Raw genomic sequence first — 23986 nt, 5'->3', positions numbered from 1 at the left:
TTTATAACTTTTAGAAAGAAAACTATAGTCGTTGCTAAATATTTTATAGCATATATATACATTACTAATAATCATGTAAGCCTAATGTAATTTAGGCCGTGGCGACCTGTTGGGCTCAGGGACGAAAAGAGAGGCAGACACCAAAAATAGATCAGGATCGTGGAGGCCCAAACTCTGGAGAGCTTAAAACGGTGGGGGCCAAACCAAACCAGCCGATTACAGAGGAAAAGAAATCGCAACGAGAACATCGTTTCTTCTTCCTCCCTCCCTTAGCTTCGCCCCCAAGCGAGCGCCGCGGGCGAAACCCTAGCCTCCCCCTCCCCACCACCACCTCGCTGGGAACCCAGCGCCGAGCAGGCGGCGGCGCCGGCGGCCGCGGGGGAGAGGGGCAAGATGATGAACGGCCAGAAGAAGCGCGGGCCGAAGATCGAGCCCTTCCGTCACAAGGTCGAGACCGACCCCAAGTTCTTCGACAAGTCGTGGCGGAAGCTCCACGACGCCATCCGCGAGATCTACAACCACAACGCCAGCGGCCTCTCCTTCGAGGAGCTCTACAGGTGAACATTGCGAGCCGCCCCCCCATCCCCCGAATTTTTCGTTCCCCACCTGTTCCGTCGGATTTGTTTCTCCCCCCGGCGGTTGGGTCGGTCGCGCTGTGCATGATCGCGGGCGGATGAGTCGCATTGCGGCGGAGGCTCGATTGATTGGTGTGCTGATTGGCGATCCCTGATTGTTTTTGATTTTATCCTTTATCCTTTTATGAGCTTGTACTTGTATGCATGTGAGATGACGATATCCGAATGTTTCTGAATAGTTATCCTGATTAGTGGGTCTTGCTTACTTAGTCACTGATGTTCTAAGGCTTGTGCGGTAATATTTATCATTATGAATATTAGTATCTTTTATCGGTTCACGCTTGCTCAGAGCCGTATGCAGTATGTGCGCGTGTGCTGCTAAATTTTGGTAAGAACTAGATGCACCTGCTTTTAGGTTTCGGGCTACGTCAGAGCTGGACCAATGAGAACTACCATCTAGACTTGCATTATTGTTATTTATTGTCTAGACTAGAGAACTTCCGTTACAACCCCGTGCTCGTGTTCCTGAACTTCCTAATTTGTTAGCTTCTAGCTATACATCCGTTATGACGGAGTGTCGTTGACCCCACCCAGTTGGCGCCTAGCAGTCCACGTGGCCAGGTTGCGCTATTACTTTGTTTGCTGCACCCTGGAGAGGATACTATGGTGCTCCGCCACACTCTGCTTGGCATTCTGCAATCCATGCATGGTTTGGTGTGATATGCTCACTACTAGAAAACTGCACATTCGTCGATGGACGTTAGTGCTGGTCACCTTAAAACCGGTACTAAATGGTCTTGAGCCATTTAATACCGGTTCCAAATTTTGAAGCCCCGGTAGTAAATGCCATCATTTAGTACTGGTTGGTGTTACGGCCACCGGTTGGTTTTACTAACCGGCACTAAATGGTCCTTCATGGGTTACTTCAAAAGGCAAGCATCTCCCACCAAGTCACAAGTGATGTGCAGGTGGGATGGTAAGGAAGTCTCGTGCGTGGCTGGAGGTTGTGGGTTCGAACCCCACGCACCGCGCATTTACGAGTGAACAAATCGCTTGACTTGTGTTTGTGCGTGTGCAGGCCTCCCGGTGGGTTCAATTTTTTTCTTTAATTTTTTGGCATAAAGGCTATGTTGTTGTTGTTGTTGTTTTTGGCATAAAATTATTTAGTACTGGAGAGCTGGTACCGGTTGAGAAACTGGCACTAAACGGGGTTTCCCAACCGGTACTAGAGCTTCCCTTTCCCGCAATGGCTGGATTGCTGTTGTAGTATAAATATTTATTTTCCAGCTTTGCAAGGTGCTACTTGCTACTTTGTTTCGAATAATGCTAGCCGCTACGATGGTGCCTAGGAGCTTAGGAGAGCTGAGGAGTTCTGGTGCATGGTGCGACAATGCCATTTTGGTCCTCATTGTAGAATGTAAACATAGGTTGATGTTAGTTCCATCTATGAAGGTAGTCTTTCGGTTTAGGATCAATGTACTTAGCATTGTAGTAAGAGAAAACACGCCCTTTTGGTCCTCATCGTAGAATGTAATCTTAGGCTAATTTGCGTGCCACCCCCATCCTGAATTTTCGTCCCCCCCTGTTCCCTCGGATTTTATCCTCCCTGCGATTAGGTTCATTGTGCTGTATGATTGTGGGTGAATTGGATTGCGGCGAAGGTTTGATTGATTGCTGTGCTGATTGGTGATCCCTGGTTTATATATTATAATAGTCGATACTATTATCTGCTTTTATGCATGTGAGTTAATGATTTGTGAATGTTTCTTAATAGTGATCCCGATTAGTGGCCTTAGTTACTGATGTTCTAAGGCTTGTCCTGCAAACAAAATTTGTTTTTATGATATTAGGATCTTTTATCGGTTCAAGATTGTTCAAAGCTGTATGCACATGTACTGTTAAATTTTGGTAAAATATAGATGCACCTTAGCCTTTGGGCTACAATACAGCTGAATGAGAACTGCCATCAAGACTTGCATTAATGTTATTTATTGTCTAGATAGACTAGAGAACTTACATTACAATCCTGGGCTTGTGTTCTTGAACTTCCTAATTTATCAACCTTCTATATACATCCATTATGTTCGAGTGTCATTGCCCCACCCAGTTGGCTCCCAGGAGTCCAATTGGCAGGTTGCGTCATTACTTTGTTTACCCTGGAGAGGACACTATGGTGCTCCACCACACTCTGCTAGGCATTCTGCGATCCGTGCATGGCTTGGTGTGATATGCTGGATTGCTGTAATAATATTTTTATTATTTTTAATCTCCAGCCTTACGAGGTGCTGCTTGTTATTTTGTTTCCAATGCTAGCCACTACCTAGGTGCCTAGGAGCTTAGGGGAGCTGATGAGTTCTGGTGCGTGGTGCCACTATGCCATTTTGGTCCCCATCATAGAATGTAAATGTAGATTGATTTTAGTTCCATCTATGAAGTTAGTCTTTCAGTTTAGGATCATGTACTTAGCACTGTAGTGGGAGAACAAATGCCTTTTTGGTCCTCATAGTAGAATCTAAGCATAGGTTGATGTTAACATTGCGCACCGCCCCCACCCTGAAATTTTGTTCTCCCTGTTCCGTCGGATCTTGTTCCCCCCACGATTTGGTTGGTCGTGCCGTATGATTGTGGGTGAATCGGATTGTGGCGAAGGTTCAATTGATTGCTGTACTGATTGGTGATGTTGATTTGTTCAATAATAATTAATCCTTTTATCTGCTTGTATGCATGTGAGGTGATGATATGTGAATGTTTCTTCTTAATAGTAATCTCGATTAGTGGGCCTTAGTTACTGATGTTCTAAGTCTTGTCCTGTAACCATAATTTGTTGTTATGATATTAGGATCTTTTATCAATTCAAGCTTTTTCAAAGCTGTATGCACAATTTACTGTTAAATTTTGGTAAAAACTAGATGCACCCATTTTTAACCTTTGGCTACAATAGTGCTGAACCAATTGGAACTGCCATCTAGACTTGCGTTATTGTCATTTATTGTCTAGACTAGAGAACTTCCATAATAATCCTGTGCTTGTGTTCCTGGACTTCCTAGTGTGTTATCTTCTAGTTATATGCATTTATTATATCCGAGTGTCGTTGCCCCCATCCAGTTGGCGCCTAGTAGTACACGTGGCCAGGTTGTGTCATTACTTTGTTTGCTGAACTCTGAAGAGGATGCTATGGTGTGCCATGCCATCACGCTCTGCTAGGTGTTCTGCCATCCATGCATGGCTTGGTGTGATATGCTGGATTGCTGTTATTATATAAATATTTATTTTCAGTTTCCAGCCTTACAAGGTGCTGCTTGTTATTTTTTTTTCCAATGCTGGCCACTCTGCATAGGTGCCTAGGAGTTCTGGTGCGTGTTGCTTTGAGTCTTGCTAGATTCCCTTGGCAACTAGGCTTTATGACTTCGTATACATGCTGGCTAAGATGAAACTGATCTATATTGCAATAGCAATCCCACAACTGGGTGGGATGACTTTTGCATTAAGTCATATGCAGTCATTTTTTTCTCTAAAAAAACAGATTGTTGCCACAGCAAAAACCATACAGAACAGACCAGATCTTGGTGATGAAGAAAGAACTTTTCAGTTGGCTTAGAAACATAGGTTGATGCTAGTTCCATCTATGAAGTTAGTCTTTCAGTTTAGGATCATGTACTTAGCAAAGTAATAGGACAACACATGCCCTTTTGGTCCTCATTGCATTACCTGACTCTCTTAAGTTGTGAATATTTAGTTTTAGCACCAGAGGATGATGGCCACAGGCTATTGAACACAGATGCTAAGAAACATGAACTTTGAGGGAAATAAAGAAATCATATAATTTAGGAGTTGGTCAAAACATGCATACGTATGATGCCTTTGCAGCACATGAGGACTAGTGGAGATCTATGAAGAGCTAGTTTCTCAGCACCAGATGCATGCAACTATGTTATTAAGAACCTGAAAACAAAAAAGGAACTTGTTTAGTTAACTTTTGGCAACTGGTCCTGTGTGTTAAGTTTGGAAGGTTGATGTTTTTGGATAGTTGACATTTATTTCTGAAACCTTCTTCTCATTAGCAATTCTTTCTTTTTTTGGCGAATAGGATTTGTAAGTCATGTGTACCTCTGATTCAATTTACCGTTTAATGGCCAACTTTATGGCCTTTGTTTTCAGCATGTTGCAGCCTTTGAACTTTGCAAAAGGTGTGCAAATACTGAAATACATCAGTGGTACTATATAGATGCCTGTGCATGCATTAGTGGTGCTATAGATAAGCATGTGCATACAGCTAAATTGTGACAACTCAAACAATCATACCTCACCTACTGGTTCTCGGAAGCTCATGCCCATGATTGATCCTTGTTCCCTGTTAATTTTTGTTTCTTTGTTGCCCATGTTACTAAACGCAAAGTCTTGGCTAAACAGTATTAAAAATTCTACTGTAAGTTTGCTGTCTAAACAGAGAAGTGAATTTCCTGTATGTGTGGTCTGTAGAACCTTTTCTCGTCAGGATAATCTGCTGATATGATTTTCAAAAATAGTTTTGCTTTAAAAAAGAATCTGCTGCTATGTTTGGGTGCTTGGTATGAACCTTGCATCAGCTTATGATACCAAGAAACGTAACATAGCAATTGCATGAAAGCACCAAGAACTCACAACCCCAAGTCTACTCAGTTCTCTCCCAAATATTTGTTTTTCAAAGTATCCTTGCTTTGGTGCTCATGTTGTTAATATTAATGGTGAATATAACATTTTTCTTATATTATGACAGGACTGCTTATAACATGGTACTGCACAAGTTTGGTCCTAAGCTCTATGAAAAACTCACAGAAAACATGAAAGAGCATCTTGAAGAGATGCGTACATGTGTAGAGGCAGCACAAGGTGGTTTGTTCCTGGAAGAATTAGAGAGAAAATGGAATGACCATAACAAGGCATTGACAATGATTAGAGACATTCTGATGTACATGGACAGGACATATATTCCCACTAATAAAAAGACACCTGTCTTTGATCTTGGATTGGAGCTTTGGAGGGATACCATAGTTCGATCTCCCATGATTCAGGGGAGGTTGCTTGACACACTTCTTGAACTCATACATAGAGAAAGGACCGGTGAAGTGATAAATAGATGCTTGATGAGGACTACGACTAAAATGCTTATGAATCTAGGGTCTTCTGTTTATCAGGATGATTTTGAAAGGCCATTTCTTGAGGTGTCTGCTAGTTTCTACAGTGGTGAGTCACAGCAATTCATTGATCGCTATTCTTGTGGTGACTATCTGAAGCTGGCTGAGAGGCGCCTCAGTGAAGAATCAGAGCGTGTTTCACAGTATATGGATGTGAAAACAAATGAGAAGATTACTGCTGTTGTGGTGAAAGAGATGCTAGCAAATCACATGCAGAGGTTGATTCTTATGGAGAACTCTGGGCTTGTAAATATGCTTATTGAAGACAGGTATGAAGACCTGACCAGGATGTACACTCTGTTTAATCATGTTCTTGACGGACTCACAACGATTAGATCTGTGATGATGTCTCATATTAAGGATACTGGAAAGAGTCTGGTAACAGACCCAGAGAGACTGAAGGATCCGGTTGATTTTGTCCAGCGACTTCTAAATGAGAAGGATAAGTATGACAATATCATCAATGTGTCATTTAACAATGACAAGAGTTTCCTGAATGCTCTGAATTCCTCATTTGAGCACTTCATCAACCTAAACAACAGATCCCCTGAGTTCATATCACTGTTTGTTGATGACAAACTGCGGAAGGGGGTGAAAGAAGCCAATGAGGAGGATCTTGAGACTGTCCTGGACAAGGTGATGATGCTGTTTAGGTACTTGCAAGAAAAGGATCTATTTGAGAAGTATTACAAGCAACACTTGGCAAAGCGTCTTCTATCTGGGAAGACTGCTTCTGATGAATCTGAGAGGAGCATGCTTGTGAAGCTGAAGACAGAATGTGGATACCAGTTTACTTCGAAGTTGGAGGGCATGTTCACTGATTTGAAGACCTCTCAGGATACTACGCAAGGGTTTTATGCGTCTACTTCGGATCTGGCAGATTACCCCACGATATCTGTCCAGATACTCACCACTGGTTCATGGCCAACACAACCCTGCAATACCTGCAACCTGCCCCCTGAAATAGTTGCTGTCTCTGAGAAGTTTCGGGCATATTACCTTGGCACCCACAATGGCAGGAGGCTGACATGGCAAACTAACATGGGGAATGCTGACATCAAAGCAACATTTGGAAACGGCAGCAAGCATGAACTGACCGTCTCAACCTACCAGATGTGCGTTCTCATGCTATTTAACACATCAGATGTCTTGACTTACCGTGAAATTGAGCAGTCTACAGCAATACCAGCTGTTGACCTGAAGCGATGCCTCCAGTCCCTGGCTCTTGTTAAGGGTAAGCAAGTCCTGCGCAAGGAGCCCATGAGCAGGGACATTGCCGACGACGACAGCTTCTGTGTGAACGACAAGTTCACCAGCAAGCTGTTCAAGGTGAAGATTGGCACTGTGTTGGCGCAGAAGGAGACAGACCCTGAGAAGCTGGAGACCCGTCAGCGGGTCGAGGAGGACAGGAAGCCGCAGATCGAGGCAGCCATTGTGCGGATCATGAAGTCGAGGCGGGTTCTGGACCACAACAGCATCATGACTGAGGTGACGAAGCAGCTGCAGCCCAGGTTCCTGCCCAACCCTGTGGTGATCAAGAAGCGGATCGAGTCCCTCATTGAGCGTGAGTTCCTGGAGCGGGACAAGACGGACAGGAAGATGTACCGCTATCTCGCCTAGAACCAGCCCCCTTGCATTCCGATTTTCATTTTAAGCTACCTGGTATCATATAAACAGACCTTGATCCATGTACTTATGCAAGAAGGAAATGGGTCTCTCTCTGCTTCCCCTGACAAGTCTAGTCTAAACTGGTTTTTGTTGCGTTTGTCCAGGTGGTAGCTAGTTAGCTTCTCTGTGTGACATGACATCTTGCGCTGGTTTATACATGTTAATGCGATAGATATAAATGTTGCTCGCTGTTCATCTGATGTTTGTTGCTTCAGAGTGGCGATCCGATCGCTGTCGTGGCCTACTTTTTCTGGCTTGATGGATGATTCGACCTTACTGAAGTGATGCCTGGATGATATTCTACTAAATTATTTTATCCACTTTGGCCCTGTTTAGATCTTTACCCGTAAACACAAAAAACCATCACATCGAATGTTTCAACACATGCATGGAGTACTAAATGAAAATTTATTTATAAAACTTTTTGCATAGATGGGCTGTAAATTGTGAGACGAATCTAATGAGACTACTTAATCTATGATTTGCAACAGTAATGCTACAGTAACTATTTGCTAATTATTGATTAATCATGGATTAATTAGCATAATTAGATTTGTCTCGCGATTTACAATCCATCTGTACAAAAAGTTTTATAAATAAATTTCATTTAGTACTTCAAATTAGCAAGATTCCAACACAAATTTTTTTGCGCTCGAACTAAACACGGCCTTTGCAATGTGAAGTGGCAAGTCCTGTCCATAGCCAGCGGTGTGCAGGTTCCAGAAGTGTGCTGCAGCCTGCATGTCTCATACTGCCACATCTGTGTAACACTTTTGAACCTGTAATACTGTTTTGGCTTGTCCTCGATTGCGATTTATGTAAAGGAAACTATAGATTTTTAAACGTAGGCATTGCTTGATCTCCTTATTTCTATTTGATTAATAATTGAAAACTTATGCCAATTTTCCATGAAAAGTGACCACATTTTACAACACTGTTCATTTTGTCCGCTTTCGACTTATTCTCTCTCACAGAATACTATTGAATCAGCTGAAATTATGAGTCGATCTACACACCGACACACTTTGATTTCGTTTGGTTGATTCTAATGTATATAGTTCAATGGACACTTTTAGCATGGCAAATATTCATTCAGAGAGAGGTGTGTACTGTATACACAAGTATATGTATACTACTATATCCCATGACCGCCCCCGTCGCTTTCATTTTTTCTTGAACCATCGCGACACCACGCGGCCACGCCTGACACCTGACGCGATCCAATCAAACAATGTTCAGGTAGGCCTGTACACATATATGGACGGACACGATGAACACGGTGGGCGACACAAGTACAGCTCTAAGAAAAAGCGTGTGACCGTCTCCGGCGAGCCTGAACGGCGAGTGCGGCGGGATGGCGGGGCAGGGGCAGCGCCTGAACGTGGTGCCGACGGTGACGACGCTGGGCGTGGTGAAGGCGCGGCTGGCCGGCGCCACCCGCGGCCACGCGCTGCTCAAGAAGAAGTCGGACGCGCTCACCGTGCAGTTCCGCGCCATCCTCAAGCGCATCGTGTGTCGGCCAAGGACGCCATGGGCGACGCCATGCGCGCCGCCTCGCTCTCCCTCGCCGAGGCGCTCTACGTCGCCGGCGCGCCGCTCCGCCACGTCGTGCAGCAGTCCGTCTCGGGCCCCGCCAGGCTGTGCGTGCGCGCGCACCAGGACAACATCGCCGGCGTCCGCCTCCCACGCTTCGAGACCGTCCTGGCCGGCGGGCCGTCATCCTCGTCGGCGTCGCTCGCGGGGCTCGCCGGCGGCGGGCAGCAGGTGGCGGCGTGCCGGGCGGCGCACGCGCGCGCGCTGGAGGTGCTGGTGGAGCTGGCGTCGCTGCAGACGTCGTTCCTGACGCTGGACGCCGCCATCAAGACCACCAACCGCCGCGTCAACGCGCTGGAGAACGTGGTGAAGCCGCGCCTGGAGAACACCATCGCCTACATCCGCGGCGAGCTCGACGAGCACGAGCGGGAGGAGTTCTTCCGCCTCAAGAAGATCCAGGGGTACAAGCAGCGGGAGCTCGAGCGCCAGAAGGAGGCCGCGGCGCGCTACGCCGCGGAGAAGGCCGCCGGGGGAGGTCGCGCTCAAGCGTGGCGTCTCCATGGACACCGCCGCGGGCATGCTCGATAACGGCGACAGGGATGAGGACATCATCTTCTGATCTCCAGCCGGGCTGGTGTAGTGTCTGTGTCCATGATAACACCAGGAGTCTGTTGATCCATGTGCAAGTCTTGCGATAATAATCTGAGCCTGGAGGCTCCATGTATATTCCATTTCTGCTGTCTGCAACTCTGCATGAAGGTCCATGTGCTCACCGCAGCAGCTGTGTTTTACATCCATTTTCACATGTGTGTTTCACCAGTTCATGCTTATGAATAACATTTACTTGTTACACAGTCAGCTTACACATTTGCTCATCAAGTCAATTTTTTCACCGCGGAAGTCGTAAGGTATGGCAGTACTTTTTACTCATGGAATGAGCTTATTTTATAAGAGCAGAATGCAAATGTCAAATAAAGAGGACTTCTGCCGTGACGATTCCGCAACATGGCAACTCTGCACTCATTATTGAGGATCATCTGTTGTTAGAATTCGGTCCCTTATCTCTGAAAATGTCTTCACATCAGCACCCCACAGCCTAAAAATAGTTGCAGCAAAAAAATGACATAGTAATCAGTGAGCAGATCACATTTTAATGACATAGTCAAAAGACTTAACATGGTTGAAATATGATATCAGCATACCAGCACTCAAGTCCTATAGCATTAGCACCTGCCTTGTCTGCAGTTTCATCATCTCCTACGTGCACTGCATTGGTGGCTTCCACACCAATTTGATCTGGCAAACAAAAAATAAGAACATTCTTACTCTATTCCTTATCTACAGAAAATTACTATTATCTTTCACATACCAAATTCTATTTTGTCTCTACCTAATGCTATCTTAAAGATTTCGGGAGCAGGTTTCTCGTATCCAACCTCTGATGATACCACAATGGCATCAAACCTGGAGAGCTCAAGATCTGTTAACATATAACCATTACTCGCAAATAATATATGTATATATGTAAAATATAGATCATATGCAAGCCCGGGTGAGGTACTGAATTTGACAGCACAACTCATAGGTACTTACATATCGGAGACATTGAGGTCCTTAAGTAATTTCCATAGCCTTGTATCAAAGTTTGATACAACAGCTAGCTTAACTGAAATTGAGACACACTAATGTCAACCATTTGTACTGCTGATAGAGTAGAATAAGATAAGGGCCTGAATGTGGAAAGCCAGAAACTAAATTGAAGATCAAGAACTGAAAACGGAATAAGTACAAGGGCTTGACCTCCAGCATCCTTCAGCTCACGCAGTGTTGTGTCTGCTCCAACAGGCAAACGCCAAGCATCTCCATGTGCATAATACTAAAAGATAGAACAATCCATTCATTAGCCACACGGTGAACATTCAAGACCCCAATACAATGGAGTGTTTCCTTCAACTGAAAAATTGAATGGTATTTGAGAGTGGTGAACTTTATCGCCTAGGCTCTTGTTCATTAACAGCATATTCACAAAACTGATTAGTGATTACTTGCTCAAGTTCAACAGAGTATGTGAGATCACAGATTTCTTTAAGGCAAAGAACACTTGAATACATATTTAGATACTCCGATCAACCTTCATTCACAAACACAGCATTCATCCAAACAACCATAGCTACAAAATAAGACTACACATTCACAGAAGACTGAACAGTACTGGCCTACTGGGGTAATACCTGATACACTTCTTCGAAGTAATCATCATCAGTGCAATTGGTTGCTTCCGCTACGACAATTCTCCAGAATGGCCTCCCATCTCCCTGCAATGATATTCCAAATAAAACTCATCATCACCTCAGGAAGCAACCACACGCATGCAATTCCTGCGCGCCTAATGTCCGTTACCTGGTACCTGAGCGTCTTCGGCCATGGCGCCGAGAAGGCCCGCTTGAACCCCTCCATGATGCCCTTCTCAGGCTTCGTCACACCTGGAGAGCGACCAACGTCAGGAACGCCAAGTGCTCGACGAAATGGCGGACAAAGCGAGACAACGAAGAGGGACCCAAGAGCGAGAACGGTGGATCCTCTGGAGGCGGACAAACCGTAGCGGCGGCCAATGGAGGCGTAGGTCTCGGCGACTGGCCGCGCCACCTGCAGCAGCGTGCCGCCGGCGTCGAGCAGCAGCCCCCCGTACGCCGGCGCCCGCCCGCCGCCCCCAGCGCTCGCTGCCACCAGACGACGCGCCATTCCCGATCGGGACAGAGCGCCACTGAGGGCCGCGAACGGGGCCGCCGGAGCTCGCCGGAGGAGGGGGCAGCTCGCCGCGGCGGCGGGCGGCATCTCCAAAGAGGCGTTCGACGGCGAGTCCGCGAGCGATACGAATACGAGGCCAAACGGGAGTGCGCGGCGCGAATCTCAAAGCACGGCCGGGGAGCGGAGGGGCATTTTGGTCAGATCGAGGAGAGAGGCTGAGAAGAGAGAGAGAAATCGAAAGACCAAACCCTAAACCCCCGCGCCCGCCTCCTTCTCGCTGCGGTGCTCGCCCGGCGTCGCCTCTTCCGGTGCTCGGTGGCCGCCGAATCCCGCTTGTACTTCGTCGGGCTCCCCAGCTGCTGCACTCGCCGGGCGCCGCCGCCCTACAGAAGGAGCGACACGGGCCGTCTACGAAGCTAAAGGTTATTCACTTGCCGATTCTCTCTGTACTTAGACCTCTGATTGCTTCTTCATTCTACTAGCGGTGGGAGGCGTGTTCTAATTCAGCTCAAGTAGCTCTTGGTTGTGTTTTTGTGGATGAAAATTAACTGAATGAGCTTTGCTGTGATTTATTAGGGAGGAACCGAGGAAGATTTTGTGGTTGGGCAGTTTTTTACTTGCATTCCAATTTGTGGAGGAAGATTTTTGTTGGAGCTGTACTGATTTCAGGTGAATCAATCGGATTGTTCTCTTTGTATGCCTGTTTAAGTCCAATTTGATCTTGCTGCAAGCTTCAATTTTTTTCATTGTTATCCTTCAGATTGAGAGAGGGGCTAATTTGGGGGAAGAATGTCAGCAAAGTGGCGGTCGCTGCAGCATCAGCACCGGTACACCTATACCTCGATTGTGTTCCCCAAGCACTACCATGAGGCATTAGCACTTGTACCGGCTGATATAACTTCGTCCGATTTCTTTCTGCAATTGAACAACTTGATCTCCTTGACCTCCACCTACTCTCAAGTGGTTGCGGTCAAAGACCTTGCCTCGGCATACGTGCAGTTTCTGTCTGCTCCAGGGACATCTGATGATGCAGTGCTTGCCGCCACAAAACTTTATCTGGAAATCCTCTTCCTTGAGAACTCCCTCCCTCTCCACCGGACACTCATATCGGTCCTTGCCAAGTGCAAGAAATTCTCTCCAGTTATCAGTGTGTGCTTTGCCTTGCTCTGTGAGGAATATGGTGGCTCTGGTAGTAAGGCAAAGAAGAGATTTTTGGTGTCCCGGGCAGCCTTGTCACTGATTGGGTACCCAAAGTTGGGATTTTTGGATGAGGCTGTAGAGAGGTGTGCAGCGATCATGGCACTGGATATTGTTGATGGGCTTGATGGAGTGACTAGAGACATTGGTGAAGGGTCACGGCCATCTCCAGTCGTGATGGAGCAGTGCCAGGAGGCCATGTCTTGCATGTACTACTTGCTGCAGCGGTACCCGTCTAAGTTTACTGGCCTTGACAAAGCATCAAGTGTCTTCAATAGTTCTGTTAGGACAATACTATCCGTTCTCAAGTCATCTGCCTTTTCAAGGGATTGCCTGGTGGCCTCTGGAGTGAGTTTCTGTGCTGCTGTTCAGGTTTTCATGAGCGCAGAGGAGATTTCCTGGTTTATTTCTCAAGGTCTATTTGGTGTCTGTGCAGATCATGAAGATAGAAAAGATCTATCCGTGCATGATGTGCTTTCTGACTTTAATCTGTGTGAAGAAATCAGAGATCTTTCCATTTTAAGTAGACTTTGTCTGCTAAGAGGGATTTTGACTTCTATTCCAAGGACAGTACTCAACATACGCCAACTTGATTCCAGTGGATCTTTATGGACTGTATTGTATGATGGGATTTTACCTGAACTTTGCAAGCATTGTGAGAACCCTATTGATAGCCATTTCAATTTCCATGCTCTTACAGTGACACAAATATGTTTGCAGCAGATAAATACTTCTGTTTTAACTGATTCCACTGACTTCTCTGGAGACTATAAGCCTTTCTCAAGAAGTGTTATCAACCGTATATTGAGAATCATATGGCGCAATCTCGAAGATCCTTTGAGTCAGACAGTAAAACAGGTGCATTTGATCTTTGATCTCCTATTAGATATTGAATCTTGTATTCCATCAGAAGACCATGGACTCAACAACAAATTGTTCCTAAGCAATATTGCAAATGATTTACTTTGCTTGGGCCCGCGATGTAAAGGGAGATATGTTCCTTTGGCTTCTTTGACAAAGCGATTGGGTGCCAAATCTCTTCTAAGTTTGAAACCAAACCTGCTTTCAGAAACTGCTTATGCATACATAGATGATGATGTTTGTTGTGCTGCGACAACATTTTTAAAGTCCTTCCTGGAGACTTTAAGAGATGAATGCTGGAATGATGATGGTATCGATCAAGGGTACGATGCCTTCAGGGTTTTGTGCTTGCCTCCTTTGATGCGGGGACTTGTATCTGGAAATTCAAAACTGCGTTCCAACTTAAATACTTATGCTCTACCTGCTCTTATTGAAGTTGATGCAGATAGTATATTCACAATGCTTGGGTTCATCTCAGTTGGCCCGAGTGCAAAGGCAACTGAACCAGATGTTGTTTTGAAAAATGATCAGTGTATAGCCGCACTGGTTTCACTGCTCAAAGTCTCTCGAAACCTAGCTCTTGTTGAAGGGGACATTGATTTGGATCCTGATAAATTGTCAGTGTCTCAGAAAGAGGATAACAGGGGCGCTGCAGTTATATCTATTAGAGGGATTAATGTTACAGTGCCTATTAATTGGTTTGCATTGGCACTGACACACAGTGATGAAAGTCTCCGTATAGATGCTGCTGAATCTCTCTTTCTAAATCCGAAGACATCAAGTCTTCCCTCCTCCTTGGAACTGAACTTGCTTAAAGAGGCAGTCCCATTGAATATGTGTTGTAGCTCAACAGCATTTCAAATGAAATGGACAAGTTTATTTCGGAAGTTTTTTGCTAGGGTACGAACAGCCCTTGACAGACAGGTAAAACAGGGGTCATGGATTCCATCTTCAACCGCTAGTATTGAAGGAGCTGACTCTGTTGATGCTGCTAAGGTCGCTGTTACCCAGAGGGCTGAAGATCTATTCCAATTCATGAAGTGGCTGAGCTCCTTTCTGTTTAACTCTTGTTACCCATCTGGCCCTTATGAAAGGAAAACAATTGCAATGGAGCTTATTCTTACACTATTAGATGTATGGCCTATTTGCCATTCTGAAGGGAAGAACAATCTTTATCCTTACAATGACAGCATAATATTGCCAGATTCAACAATTTCATTTGTAGGGTCTATAATTGATAGCTGGGACAGGCTCAGGGAAAACTCGTTTCGCATTCTGCTGCAGTTTCCAACACCACTTCCTGGAATTTCCTCTAGTCTATCCATAAATAATGTTATCAGATGGGCAAAAACACTTGTACTAAGCCCACGAGTCCGGGAAAGTGATGCCGGTGCGTTAACCTTCCGTCTTATATTTAGGAAGTATGTTTTGGAGCTTGGAGTCAGTCTTGTGTTTTCTAAAGAGAGTGATTGCCTTGAATGTTACACACAATCTACGGATGGAGATACAGAAGTTGTTACTAGTCAAAACCCAGTTGCACAGTATATCTCTTCACTCATTCAATGGCTCTGTACTGTTGTTGAAGAGGGTGAGAAGGATCTTTCCGAAGCATGCAAGAAAAGCTTTGTTCATGGAGTTCTTCTCACCCTGCGCTACACATTCGATGAGCTGGATTGGAACTCTGAGGTAGTGCAATCGTGTGTTTCTGAAATGAAATGCCTGGTAGAAAGGCTTCTTCAGCTCATAATGCATATAACTTCGCTGGCTCTCTGGGTTGTTTCTTCTGATGCATGGTATATGCCGTACGATATGGATGATGTGATTGATGATGGTTCCTTCCTCTCAGATATATATGAGGAAGATCAACGTACTACTGGTACAGAAAAAGAAGAGCAGAATGCAAAACCAGGGAGTAATGGCAAACCAGCCGATCAGGTTGTTATGGTTGGTTGTTGGCTTGCTATGAAGGAGGTGATCAATTGATTCTTTACCACATATTCACCTTTACTTTTCAGCAGATTCATTTTTCTTATTCCTTTTCGAGATAAGTCGAGCAACTACAAATTCTACTAGCTACGATATACTATAATTGTAATGCAAGTATGTTACAAACTCTAATTTTCTAGTAGGAAGGTTTTCAGAAAATATGCTTCTGGCCACTGGCATGTTGCATTTATTGAAAGGCTTCTCGTTCGGCTTTAGGCCACAATTTTGATTAATTCATAGACTACTTTGTTTTTCAAGAAGCTGCACACTTTATTTCAGTTTTATCTTACTGTTGCAATTCATTTCTCTTATTGTGCTTAAATGTCTTCTCTATGATGTAATTTTTCCATTTTCCATTTCAGGTTAGCCTACTTTTTGGAACCATCATCAGGAAAGTTCCTTTGCCTGGCTGTTCTCATTCAAATTCATCTCAGGATGGCTTACTTGACAGTACTGAGGTGACAAGCATGTCAGAAGAAATTCTTGATGTGGAGCAGCTAGAGAAAATGGGTGACCATTTTTTACAAGTTCTTCTTAAAATGAAGCATAATGGTGCAATAGATAAGACAAGGGCTGGGCTTACTGCCCTTTGCAATCGTCTCCTTTGCTCAAATGATTCAAGGTATGTTGAATGCTCACTGAGGCCATTTGCTGCATCTTTTCACCTAAAGAATGAGACTTCATGTGCTTATACCTGATGCTAGAGTTCTTGTTTATTATATTCAAATTATTCAACCCCTGTTTTTGTTAGAATGGGACTATGCACCCTCCAAATGTTTAATCACTGTTGTACAATCATACCTCCTGAATAAATTGAGTCGTACGCCGGTGCATATTACATTGACCCTAGACAACAATAAATTTGTTACATTGCAAAGGCTGAAATTCTTAACTGTCAGTAAAACCTTGCCTTCTAACAGATGTTTGAGTCATTATGAATGTATATTTTGGTAATGAAGCCATGGCCTACTAAATGTTCGTACTTCAGTGTGATCTTTATTGAACCTGAATACCTGCATGCGTGTTTAGTGCTGGAGTTGAATTATATTTGGCTAAATTAGAATATACAGTTGCCTATTATGTGTAATATAACCTTTTAGTAACTTGTATTCTTCTTTCTGAGGATTCTTTTTGTCTTCGTATATAGGCTATGCCAAATGACAGAATCTTGGATGGTGCTACTGATGGATAGGACAATTGCCAAAGGGCAAACTGTAGATGATTTGCTAAGAAGGAGTGCAGGAATACCTGCTGCATTTATCGCCCTGTTCCTTGCAGAGCCAGAAGGAACACCAAAGAAGCTACTTCCAAGGGCACTAGAATGGTTGATAGAATTTGCTAAGGCATCTTTAGCTATTTTTCAGAAAGATAGCAACCAGAAGTCTGGAATAAGGAAAGATGGTCTTGGAGAGCCATGTGAATCACTATCAGGAACTGCTGCAAGTGCTCATTCTAATGGGAATCTATCTAAAAGCCGAGATGAGGGCGTTGTTCCCACGGTGCATGTGTTCAATGTGCTTAGAGCTGCCTTTAATGATGCAAGCTTGGCAACCGACACTTCTGGTTTCAGTGCTGAGGCAACAATAGTTGCAATTCAGGCATTTTCATCTCCCTACTGGGAAGTGCGCAATGCAGCTTGCCTTGCATACACTGCACTGGTTCGTCGCATGGTTGGGTTTCTGAATGTGCAGAAACGTGAATCAGCACAACGATCATTAACTGGCCTTGAATTCTTCCACAGGCAAGTTGAATACATTTCTATGTGGTTGTGCTCATGTGATGTGTACTGCATTACTTTTATTTGTGAAAAAACAGGACTTTGATATGTTGGGTAACCTTTTTGCTGGTTCAGCACTTCAGTGTTTTCTACATGATACTAAATACATGTTTTGGCCTTCTCAGCTTCTCAAAATACATGTCATCCTTCTAGGCACTTTCCCCTATTTTCTTCCTTACCCTTGCTAAATAAATGCTATCACTCTCACAGATAAATGACACCTCTCTTTCCAATGTAGTAAAATGTAGGGCAAGAATGTCATTTGATCCACTTTCTCAATCCTTTTGCACAATTCTCAAATGACATGTACTTTGAACTGGAGGGAGTATATTAAGGAATCAACAGAAAAAGAACTTGGCATTATCTCCATTATTTTTTTCTGTCAAAGTGATCGAACTAATTTGTAGTTCAGTATGTGCATCATCTGTTTAATGGAAATGTATGCCTTGCTTTCTTATGTAGGTACCCAGCACTTCATCCTTTCCTTTCTAGTGAACTGAAAACTGCAACTGAACTGCTAGCTGATGGAGTTTCTAACAATTTGGAGTCACATATTGTGAAAGCCATACACCCTAGCCTTTGTCCAATTCTTATTCTTCTATCAAGGCTGAAGCCATCGCCTATAAGTTGTGGAACTGATGATTCTTTAGACCCTTTTTTGCTTTTGCCTTTCATCCAAAGATGTGCTACCCAGAGTAACTACCGGGTTCGTGTCCTTGCATCAAGGGCATTAATTGGTTTGGTATCTAATGAGAGACTGCAGCAAGTTATTAGCGATCTACTGGATAATTTGGCTAGTGGAAATTGTGAAGTGGTTTCCCACAGAGTTCAGTTTTCTGACCCTCCAATATTAGCTAATATGCAAAATGGAAATTTGCATCGGGCTTCTAGGTCTTTTTCATTCAATTCAATCCATGGTCTTTTGTTGCAGCTGTCTTCTCTTCTGGATAACAACTTTAGAGGTCTGACAGACAGTTGCAAGAAAGATCATATTATTGGCCAACTAATTGATGTTCTCTCAAGATGTTCTTGGCTTGGCAGCACCAAATTATGCTCTTGCCCTGTTGTAAGTACATCTTACTTGCGGGTATTGGATCTCATGCTTGATATTGCAAGGACAGGGAAAAGCAGACATACTGAAGTCATCCAGACACTACTGTTAGAGTTGAGCTCCCAGTGCTTGAGCAGTGCAATATCAACCCGGTATGCATTCCATGATCCAACCCGGATTGAACTTCAACAGCAAGCAACTGAATCATTTTTCAGCTGTTTTGGTCTTTCGAAAAGAAATGATGAAACTTGTGAGGAAGATGTTCAGTTCCAAATACTTGGTGAACCCACTTCAATCATTTCAGTGATGCCTAGGGAGGTCTCCCTACCTGAACTACACAAGGAGATTATGTCATGTCTTGCTGATCCGACATACGATGTTAGAATTACAGTGCTGAAGAGGATTCTTCGGCTCACAAAATCAATCAGACATGGCCAGAGGAAAAACATTTTGCACCAACGGGCAGGAGCTAATCTGCAGCCTGTCTTAATGGAACGGTTATTTGCGGAAGACCATCCCAGGTGCCTTTATTATACTCTAAAGATTATATTTTTGTGGAACATGGAATCCCCATTCAACAACGGAGAAGATTCCTTCACAATTTTATCCTTCTGGGACAGACTAGTTCATTTGAACAACACCATGTCACATGCAAAAACCAGAGAAATAATTCTATGTTGCATGGGTATGTGCATGAAATGGTTTGCTAAATTACTCAGGAATGCTCTTCAAATGAATGGGCTTAAGACTAGTGAGCTCTCTGCATCATTTGTCAGAATCAATGAAGGGAATATATTGTCTGATGCCTTGCTTAGAGTAAACTTCTTTGTCACTCTTGTCAAGAACCGAAGTGCGCCATCGGAAACTAATAATGCTCGACGTGCTGCTGCTGAGGCAATTGTTGCTTCGGGTCTTCTTGAAGAAGCGAACTTAGTTGCTTCATCTGTGTCCAACGCGTGCTTCCCTTTTGAATGTGATGAAGGGCATATCAAAGAGAAATGCATTGAAGCTAGTGTTTCTGAATTTACGAGTCTTTATGCATGCAAGATTATTGACTTATGGTTCATATGCATTAAGTTGTTGGAGGATGAAGATGCCTATCTGAGACAAAACCTTGCAAATAATGTACAAAAAATAATCGCAAATGGTTCAGCTAGTGCCTTCTGTGACGATTCCACACCACTGCAAGTTGATAGAGTTATTGAATTGAGCTTTGACTATCTTACTTCCTTGTTTGGCCACTGGCTGAAATACATCGATTGCTTGTTAAGCATAGTCTTAGATACTGGAAACACTTTGAAGTCCCGTGGGGATTTGGTCCGTCAGATATTTGATAAAGAAATAGATAACCATCACGAGGAAAAGCTGTTGATATGTCAAGTCTGCTGTTTTAATATACAGAAGCTTTTGCAGTCCAAATGTCAGACGGAAACAGGAGGAAAAAATGAATTGTTCCTGCAGAATTGGCGGGAAAGCTTTTTGAACCAGCTCACATCACTGACCAGTGGCTATATTGAGAAAGAGGGGAAAACTGATTGGATTGGCGGCATAGGCAACCATAAGGATGTGTTCATATCAGTTTACGCAGATCTGTTAGGATTATATGTGCTCGCACCATCAGGTTCTCTGGAACAACAGGACAGTCCGGTGACTTATTTGCAAGAATTTTCAAACCTTAATGGGTTTATCACACCCTTCCTCAAGAACCCTCTGATATCTAACCTTTATGTGCTTGTAAAACTGTCACATGAGAGGTTCAGCTCAGATAAGCCAGAGAACAAAGTGGCCTCAAATTTTGACCCATATTTTCTTATCAGATGAGTTTTGCCATGTAAAAACTATTTTTTCTTCATTGTTATTGCAAGACTGTAATTGTTTCTTTAATAGTTTAATATAAACTTACCATTCTACGGATTCTTCACTTGATGCCTCCAAGGTCGGTGAACTGTCTGACATTTTACGCATCAGAGTTTTGCAGTGTATTGGATATAGAAAAGAAAGCTAATGTGAGGGCCTCTCTCGTGATCAACTTTACACATTCTCTGTAAATTCATGAACCAGTCTCTGCTAAACAGAGACACCAAGAAACATGTTTTTCTTTAATAAGAAAATGACTTACAAGTATTGATAATGCCCTTATATGTTACAGTTGGTGCATTTCTCTTTCGTCAAATGGCTGCAAGATACAACTGCAAGTGCTCAGCTGGGCAAAAACTTAAGACACCTTTCTTTGGGCACAGGAGCTTCATGAAATGGCAAGTAGCACAGCTCGTAGAAAGGAGATTGTTTCTGCAGAAGCCACACGAGCTCTGTAGTTGAACACGCTATTTGCAGCAAAACCTCTCTAGAATTTAGGTCTGCTGTTCTGAATTTGCCTGTTCGAACCAATCGGCTTGGTGATGGTGATGGTTGAATTGGGTCTATGAATGGTTGTTGTTCGCACTGTCTGTCCACTCAAAGAGTTTGTCCTTATTGGCTGAGATGGCCTGTAACATGAGAGGTTGAAATTATAAAATTTTCAGACCTAAAAGTGCATTTTCTGAAAATCGTTCATGTAGTACGATGAGACAATGATGGTATAAACCTCCGAAAAGTATTCTTTTGGATGGCACATTGCAATCTTGCATGGCTGCAAAACAGAATTAAACATGCATTAAAAATAGCGATTTCAATTTATGGTTATAATCTCAGGAGTAACAAGAATTACCTGTTAACCTCTATCCTGGCTTTTTTCAGTATAGGGCTCTTGTAATTGGAATTGGATAGACTGCTTGGTCCACTCCCTACAAAATATAGATCTTAGGTTAACACTGGAAAGAATAGAGTTGCAGACCAATATCCAGCAGAAACAGAAACAGGAAATCAACCTCCAAAGAAACTTCTTTTGCTGCTTGGAGGCACCTTTGTACAAAGTTTAATTTGCTTGCTCTGTTTCTCTGCATGAAATTTATAGAGGAGAAAAGCATTAGTGATACTTCTATTGTACTGCCAATGGGCAAGTACAACAAAATTTAATACCATGATCAGTGTATTAAAGGCGTCAAGGCGACCCAAGGCGAGCCTAGGCGACAAGGCGTGGTTATTGCCCAAGGTGAGCTTGTTCCGCCTGGATGCCTAAGCGCTAGGCAACACCTTTAAAACACTGACCATGATAAGTCTACTTACCAGCTTTCTCTGCCTGAAACTTCTTTGCGATTTTCTCAAGCATCTTATCTTCAACTTCCTTTTGCTTCTCTGTTTTTGCCTGAAAAGTTACAGGTACAAGTTACTACAGGATGAAGTCAATCCATTGTATTAAACATATAAAAGCCCCCAGTAACCAATTATGTACACATCCAGTGTAGCTTCTAAGCTTTACTCACTTTTCCCTCTTTTGAGAGGATCTGTTGCCAATCGTATTGATAACCTTTACTAAAAACGAGTATGGGCACCTTCATACATTTGTTTCCTAATTCTAATTCCCTTGCTGGCCATTTACAGGTCCTCCAAGGCAACCAAAAGTACAGGCAAATAAAGAAAGCGCAGCGTCTTACCTTGAAGAGCTCCCTCCATGTGTAACGCGCTCTCCCTCCACTCTCTTTCATCCTCTTGATGACCATGTTGGTATGCTCCTCGCCAAATTCCCGCTGATAGAATCGCTTCCACAGCGAATCGGTTACCGGGCTAAGATCCATCTGCTCCAACAAGCAAGCCACACAATCACACAAAATGACCATCTATATAATCTCCAAGAAAGAGACGAGGGCATTTGCAGGGCTGCCGACCTCGGTGCGGTTCTCGATGCGGGTGAGCTGCTCCAGCGTGCAGTGCGGCAGGATGCGCTTGAGCAGCTCCATCTCGATGCCGTCGACGCTGCCCAGGTGGCGGAGGTTGTCGATGAGCTTCTGGACGCACATGTCCAGCAGGCTCCGAGGCTTCCTCCCGGACTCCATCCTCCCCCGCTGCAAGCAACAACCCAAGCACAATTCCCTCCGGCAAACTGCGAAACTCGCCGCGCCGCGCCACGCACCAGAGAGGAACAACTCAATCGATCGACCTTGCGCCGCCGGGGACGAAGGAGAGACGAATTCCTATTTCAATCGGCGGAACCAGGGACGCGGACGGGCGTACGGATCGGACTAGCAACCAACGCCCCGCCGTGGCGTGAAGACACCGAATCCGGGACGAACTGGCGGGCAGGAGGGAAGGTTCAGATTTGATCCGTCGCTCACGGCATCTGCGAAAAGATTACCAAGAGATCGGTCCTACCTGTATCCTTGCAGAACGGGGCTCGTTGACTTGCGGCGGAAGAAAAGAAGACACCGGAGCGTGGTGGCGCGCCTCGCCGAGGGAACGGATCGATCCCGGGACCCGACGGGCGTCCTCCCCTCCGGGAACGAGCGGATTGGGGAGGGAGGAGGGCGGCGCGAGGAGGAAGAAGCTGCTGTTCGTTGGTGTGGGTGGCTGGCGTGACGTGGTCCCGGCATGCCTGGCGGAGGTCCGGGTGGGGCGGGCCGTGGGCCGACACGTGGAGCCAGGTGGGCCGGCCCAGAACACTTGAGGCGTTGCGTGTTGGCCCAACTTTGAAAGTAGCCCATATAGCCCCCAAAAAGCACAGCAAAATCGAAGCCAAGGAAAATCACTTCTCTTCTTTTAATTAAAAACGGAATTCCTAACCATCTCGCGAGTAAAAAAAGCGGCTATGTCTGTCACTAAATTTTTTTTTTGTCTATCATCTCTTTAGCTCATTCGATCCCCTTTCCTCTTATACGCCCAGTTTTTTTTACTCCGTGCACAACATCGTGCGCAGAAGATGATGGGGAAGCCGGCACAGTTGTTTCAGCCAGGGGTGCTAATGGATAATGACTCTAATGCTTTCTTCATAATTTTAGTTGGCTCTTAAATTTTTTAGCTCAAAATTGAATAAGATTAGAGCCCGGTTATTTTAGGATCCGGCTCTTAGATTATCTAGACAAAAAAAATATGGCCCTTTACCACCTCTGGTTTCAGCCTGACACGGCCTTTTGTTCAGGTGGACTTCGTAACAATTGAGTCATCTCTCAAAAAACGTAGGCACCAACTAGGCTTTAACCAAAATGTTCCTTCTAACCTCGAGATGTCTTTCCTTTTAATTTTATGGAAAAATTGAATCTATACCATTAAAAGATCCAAAGTTAGATATATATCATCGTGACCCATATGTTATTGACTCATCGTGAGATAACAATGATATATATCTAACTTTGAGATCTTTTAATGGTACAGATCTAATTTTCTCTAATTTTATTTATTGTTAAATATTAGTCTATGAGGCCATGTAATCTCCTTTTATTCTGTTGTATTTTTATGTACACTATTTTTTTGTCACGCACAAGTTTTGTGAAGAATACTGTTGTGTATGTCCAGGGATAAGGTAAAATATGTTATTTAATAATGC

The 23986-nt window shown here is 44.1% G+C and overlaps 4 protein-coding genes and 1 pseudogene across 8 annotated transcripts; 3 read left to right on the top strand and 2 right to left on the bottom strand.

Moving 5' to 3' along the window:
- Positions 1–216: 216 nt before the first annotated feature.
- On the top strand, positions 217–7617 carry LOC120677753 (cullin-3A-like). Its single transcript, XM_039958935.1, has 2 exons — positions 217–557; positions 5332–7617. The coding sequence occupies exons 1-2, from the start codon at positions 394–396 to the stop codon at positions 7367–7369; spliced, it is 2202 nt and encodes a 733-aa protein (XP_039814869.1). The 5' UTR covers positions 217–393; the 3' UTR covers positions 7370–7617.
- A 1045-nt stretch (positions 7618–8662) lies between these two features.
- Positions 8663–9592, top strand: LOC120678860 (annotated as a pseudogene).
- A 155-nt stretch (positions 9593–9747) lies between these two features.
- On the bottom strand, positions 9748–11862 carry LOC120678859 (haloacid dehalogenase-like hydrolase domain-containing protein 3). Of its 3 annotated transcripts, none has more exons than XM_039960268.1 (8): positions 11548–11862; positions 11351–11433; positions 11182–11265; positions 10751–10826; positions 10544–10616; positions 10320–10414; positions 10153–10246; positions 9748–10046 (listed from the first exon to the last, which is right to left on the bottom strand). In XM_039960268.1, exons 1-8 carry the CDS (start codon positions 11783–11785, stop codon positions 9974–9976), a joined length of 816 nt encoding a protein of 271 aa, XP_039816202.1. In that variant the 5' UTR covers positions 11786–11862; the 3' UTR covers positions 9748–9973. The 3 variants fall into 3 exon arrangements, with proteins under 3 accessions (XP_039816202.1, XP_039816204.1, XP_039816205.1); XM_039960270.1 differs by having other exon boundaries at positions 10341–10414; XM_039960271.1 differs by lacking the exons at positions 10320–10414; positions 10544–10616.
- A 32-nt stretch (positions 11863–11894) lies between these two features.
- LOC120678858 (thyroid adenoma-associated protein homolog) lies at positions 11895–21080 on the top strand. Of its 3 annotated transcripts, none has more exons than XM_039960267.1 (8): positions 11899–12120; positions 12275–12367; positions 12459–15727; positions 16105–16364; positions 16890–17483; positions 17982–20401; positions 20507–20576; positions 20720–21080. In XM_039960267.1, the coding sequence occupies exons 3-6, from the start codon at positions 12488–12490 to the stop codon at positions 20389–20391; spliced, it is 6504 nt and encodes a 2167-aa protein (XP_039816201.1). In that variant the 5' UTR covers positions 11899–12120; positions 12275–12367; positions 12459–12487; the 3' UTR covers positions 20392–20401; positions 20507–20576; positions 20720–21080. The 3 variants fall into 3 exon arrangements, with proteins under 3 accessions (XP_039816199.1, XP_039816201.1, XP_039816200.1); XM_039960266.1 differs by having other exon boundaries at positions 20484–20576; XM_039960265.1 differs by having other exon boundaries at positions 11895–12120; positions 17982–20576; positions 20720–20990.
- Positions 20578–23018, bottom strand: LOC120678861. The gene is made up of 8 exons (XM_039960272.1): positions 22819–23018; positions 22335–22738; positions 22104–22244; positions 21736–21814; positions 21438–21506; positions 21278–21353; positions 21155–21199; positions 20578–21056 (listed from the first exon to the last, which is right to left on the bottom strand). The coding sequence occupies exons 2-8, from the start codon at positions 22500–22502 to the stop codon at positions 20915–20917; spliced, it is 720 nt and encodes a 239-aa protein (XP_039816206.1). The 5' UTR covers positions 22503–22738; positions 22819–23018; the 3' UTR covers positions 20578–20914.
- Positions 23019–23986: the final 968 nt, after the last annotated feature.

This window comes from Panicum virgatum, chromosome 6N, assembly GCF_016808335.1.
Source record: "Panicum virgatum strain AP13 chromosome 6N, P.virgatum_v5, whole genome shotgun sequence".
Classification (NCBI taxonomy): Eukaryota; Viridiplantae; Streptophyta; class Magnoliopsida; order Poales; family Poaceae; genus Panicum; species Panicum virgatum.
This window is presented reverse-complemented; position numbering and strand designations above follow the sequence as displayed.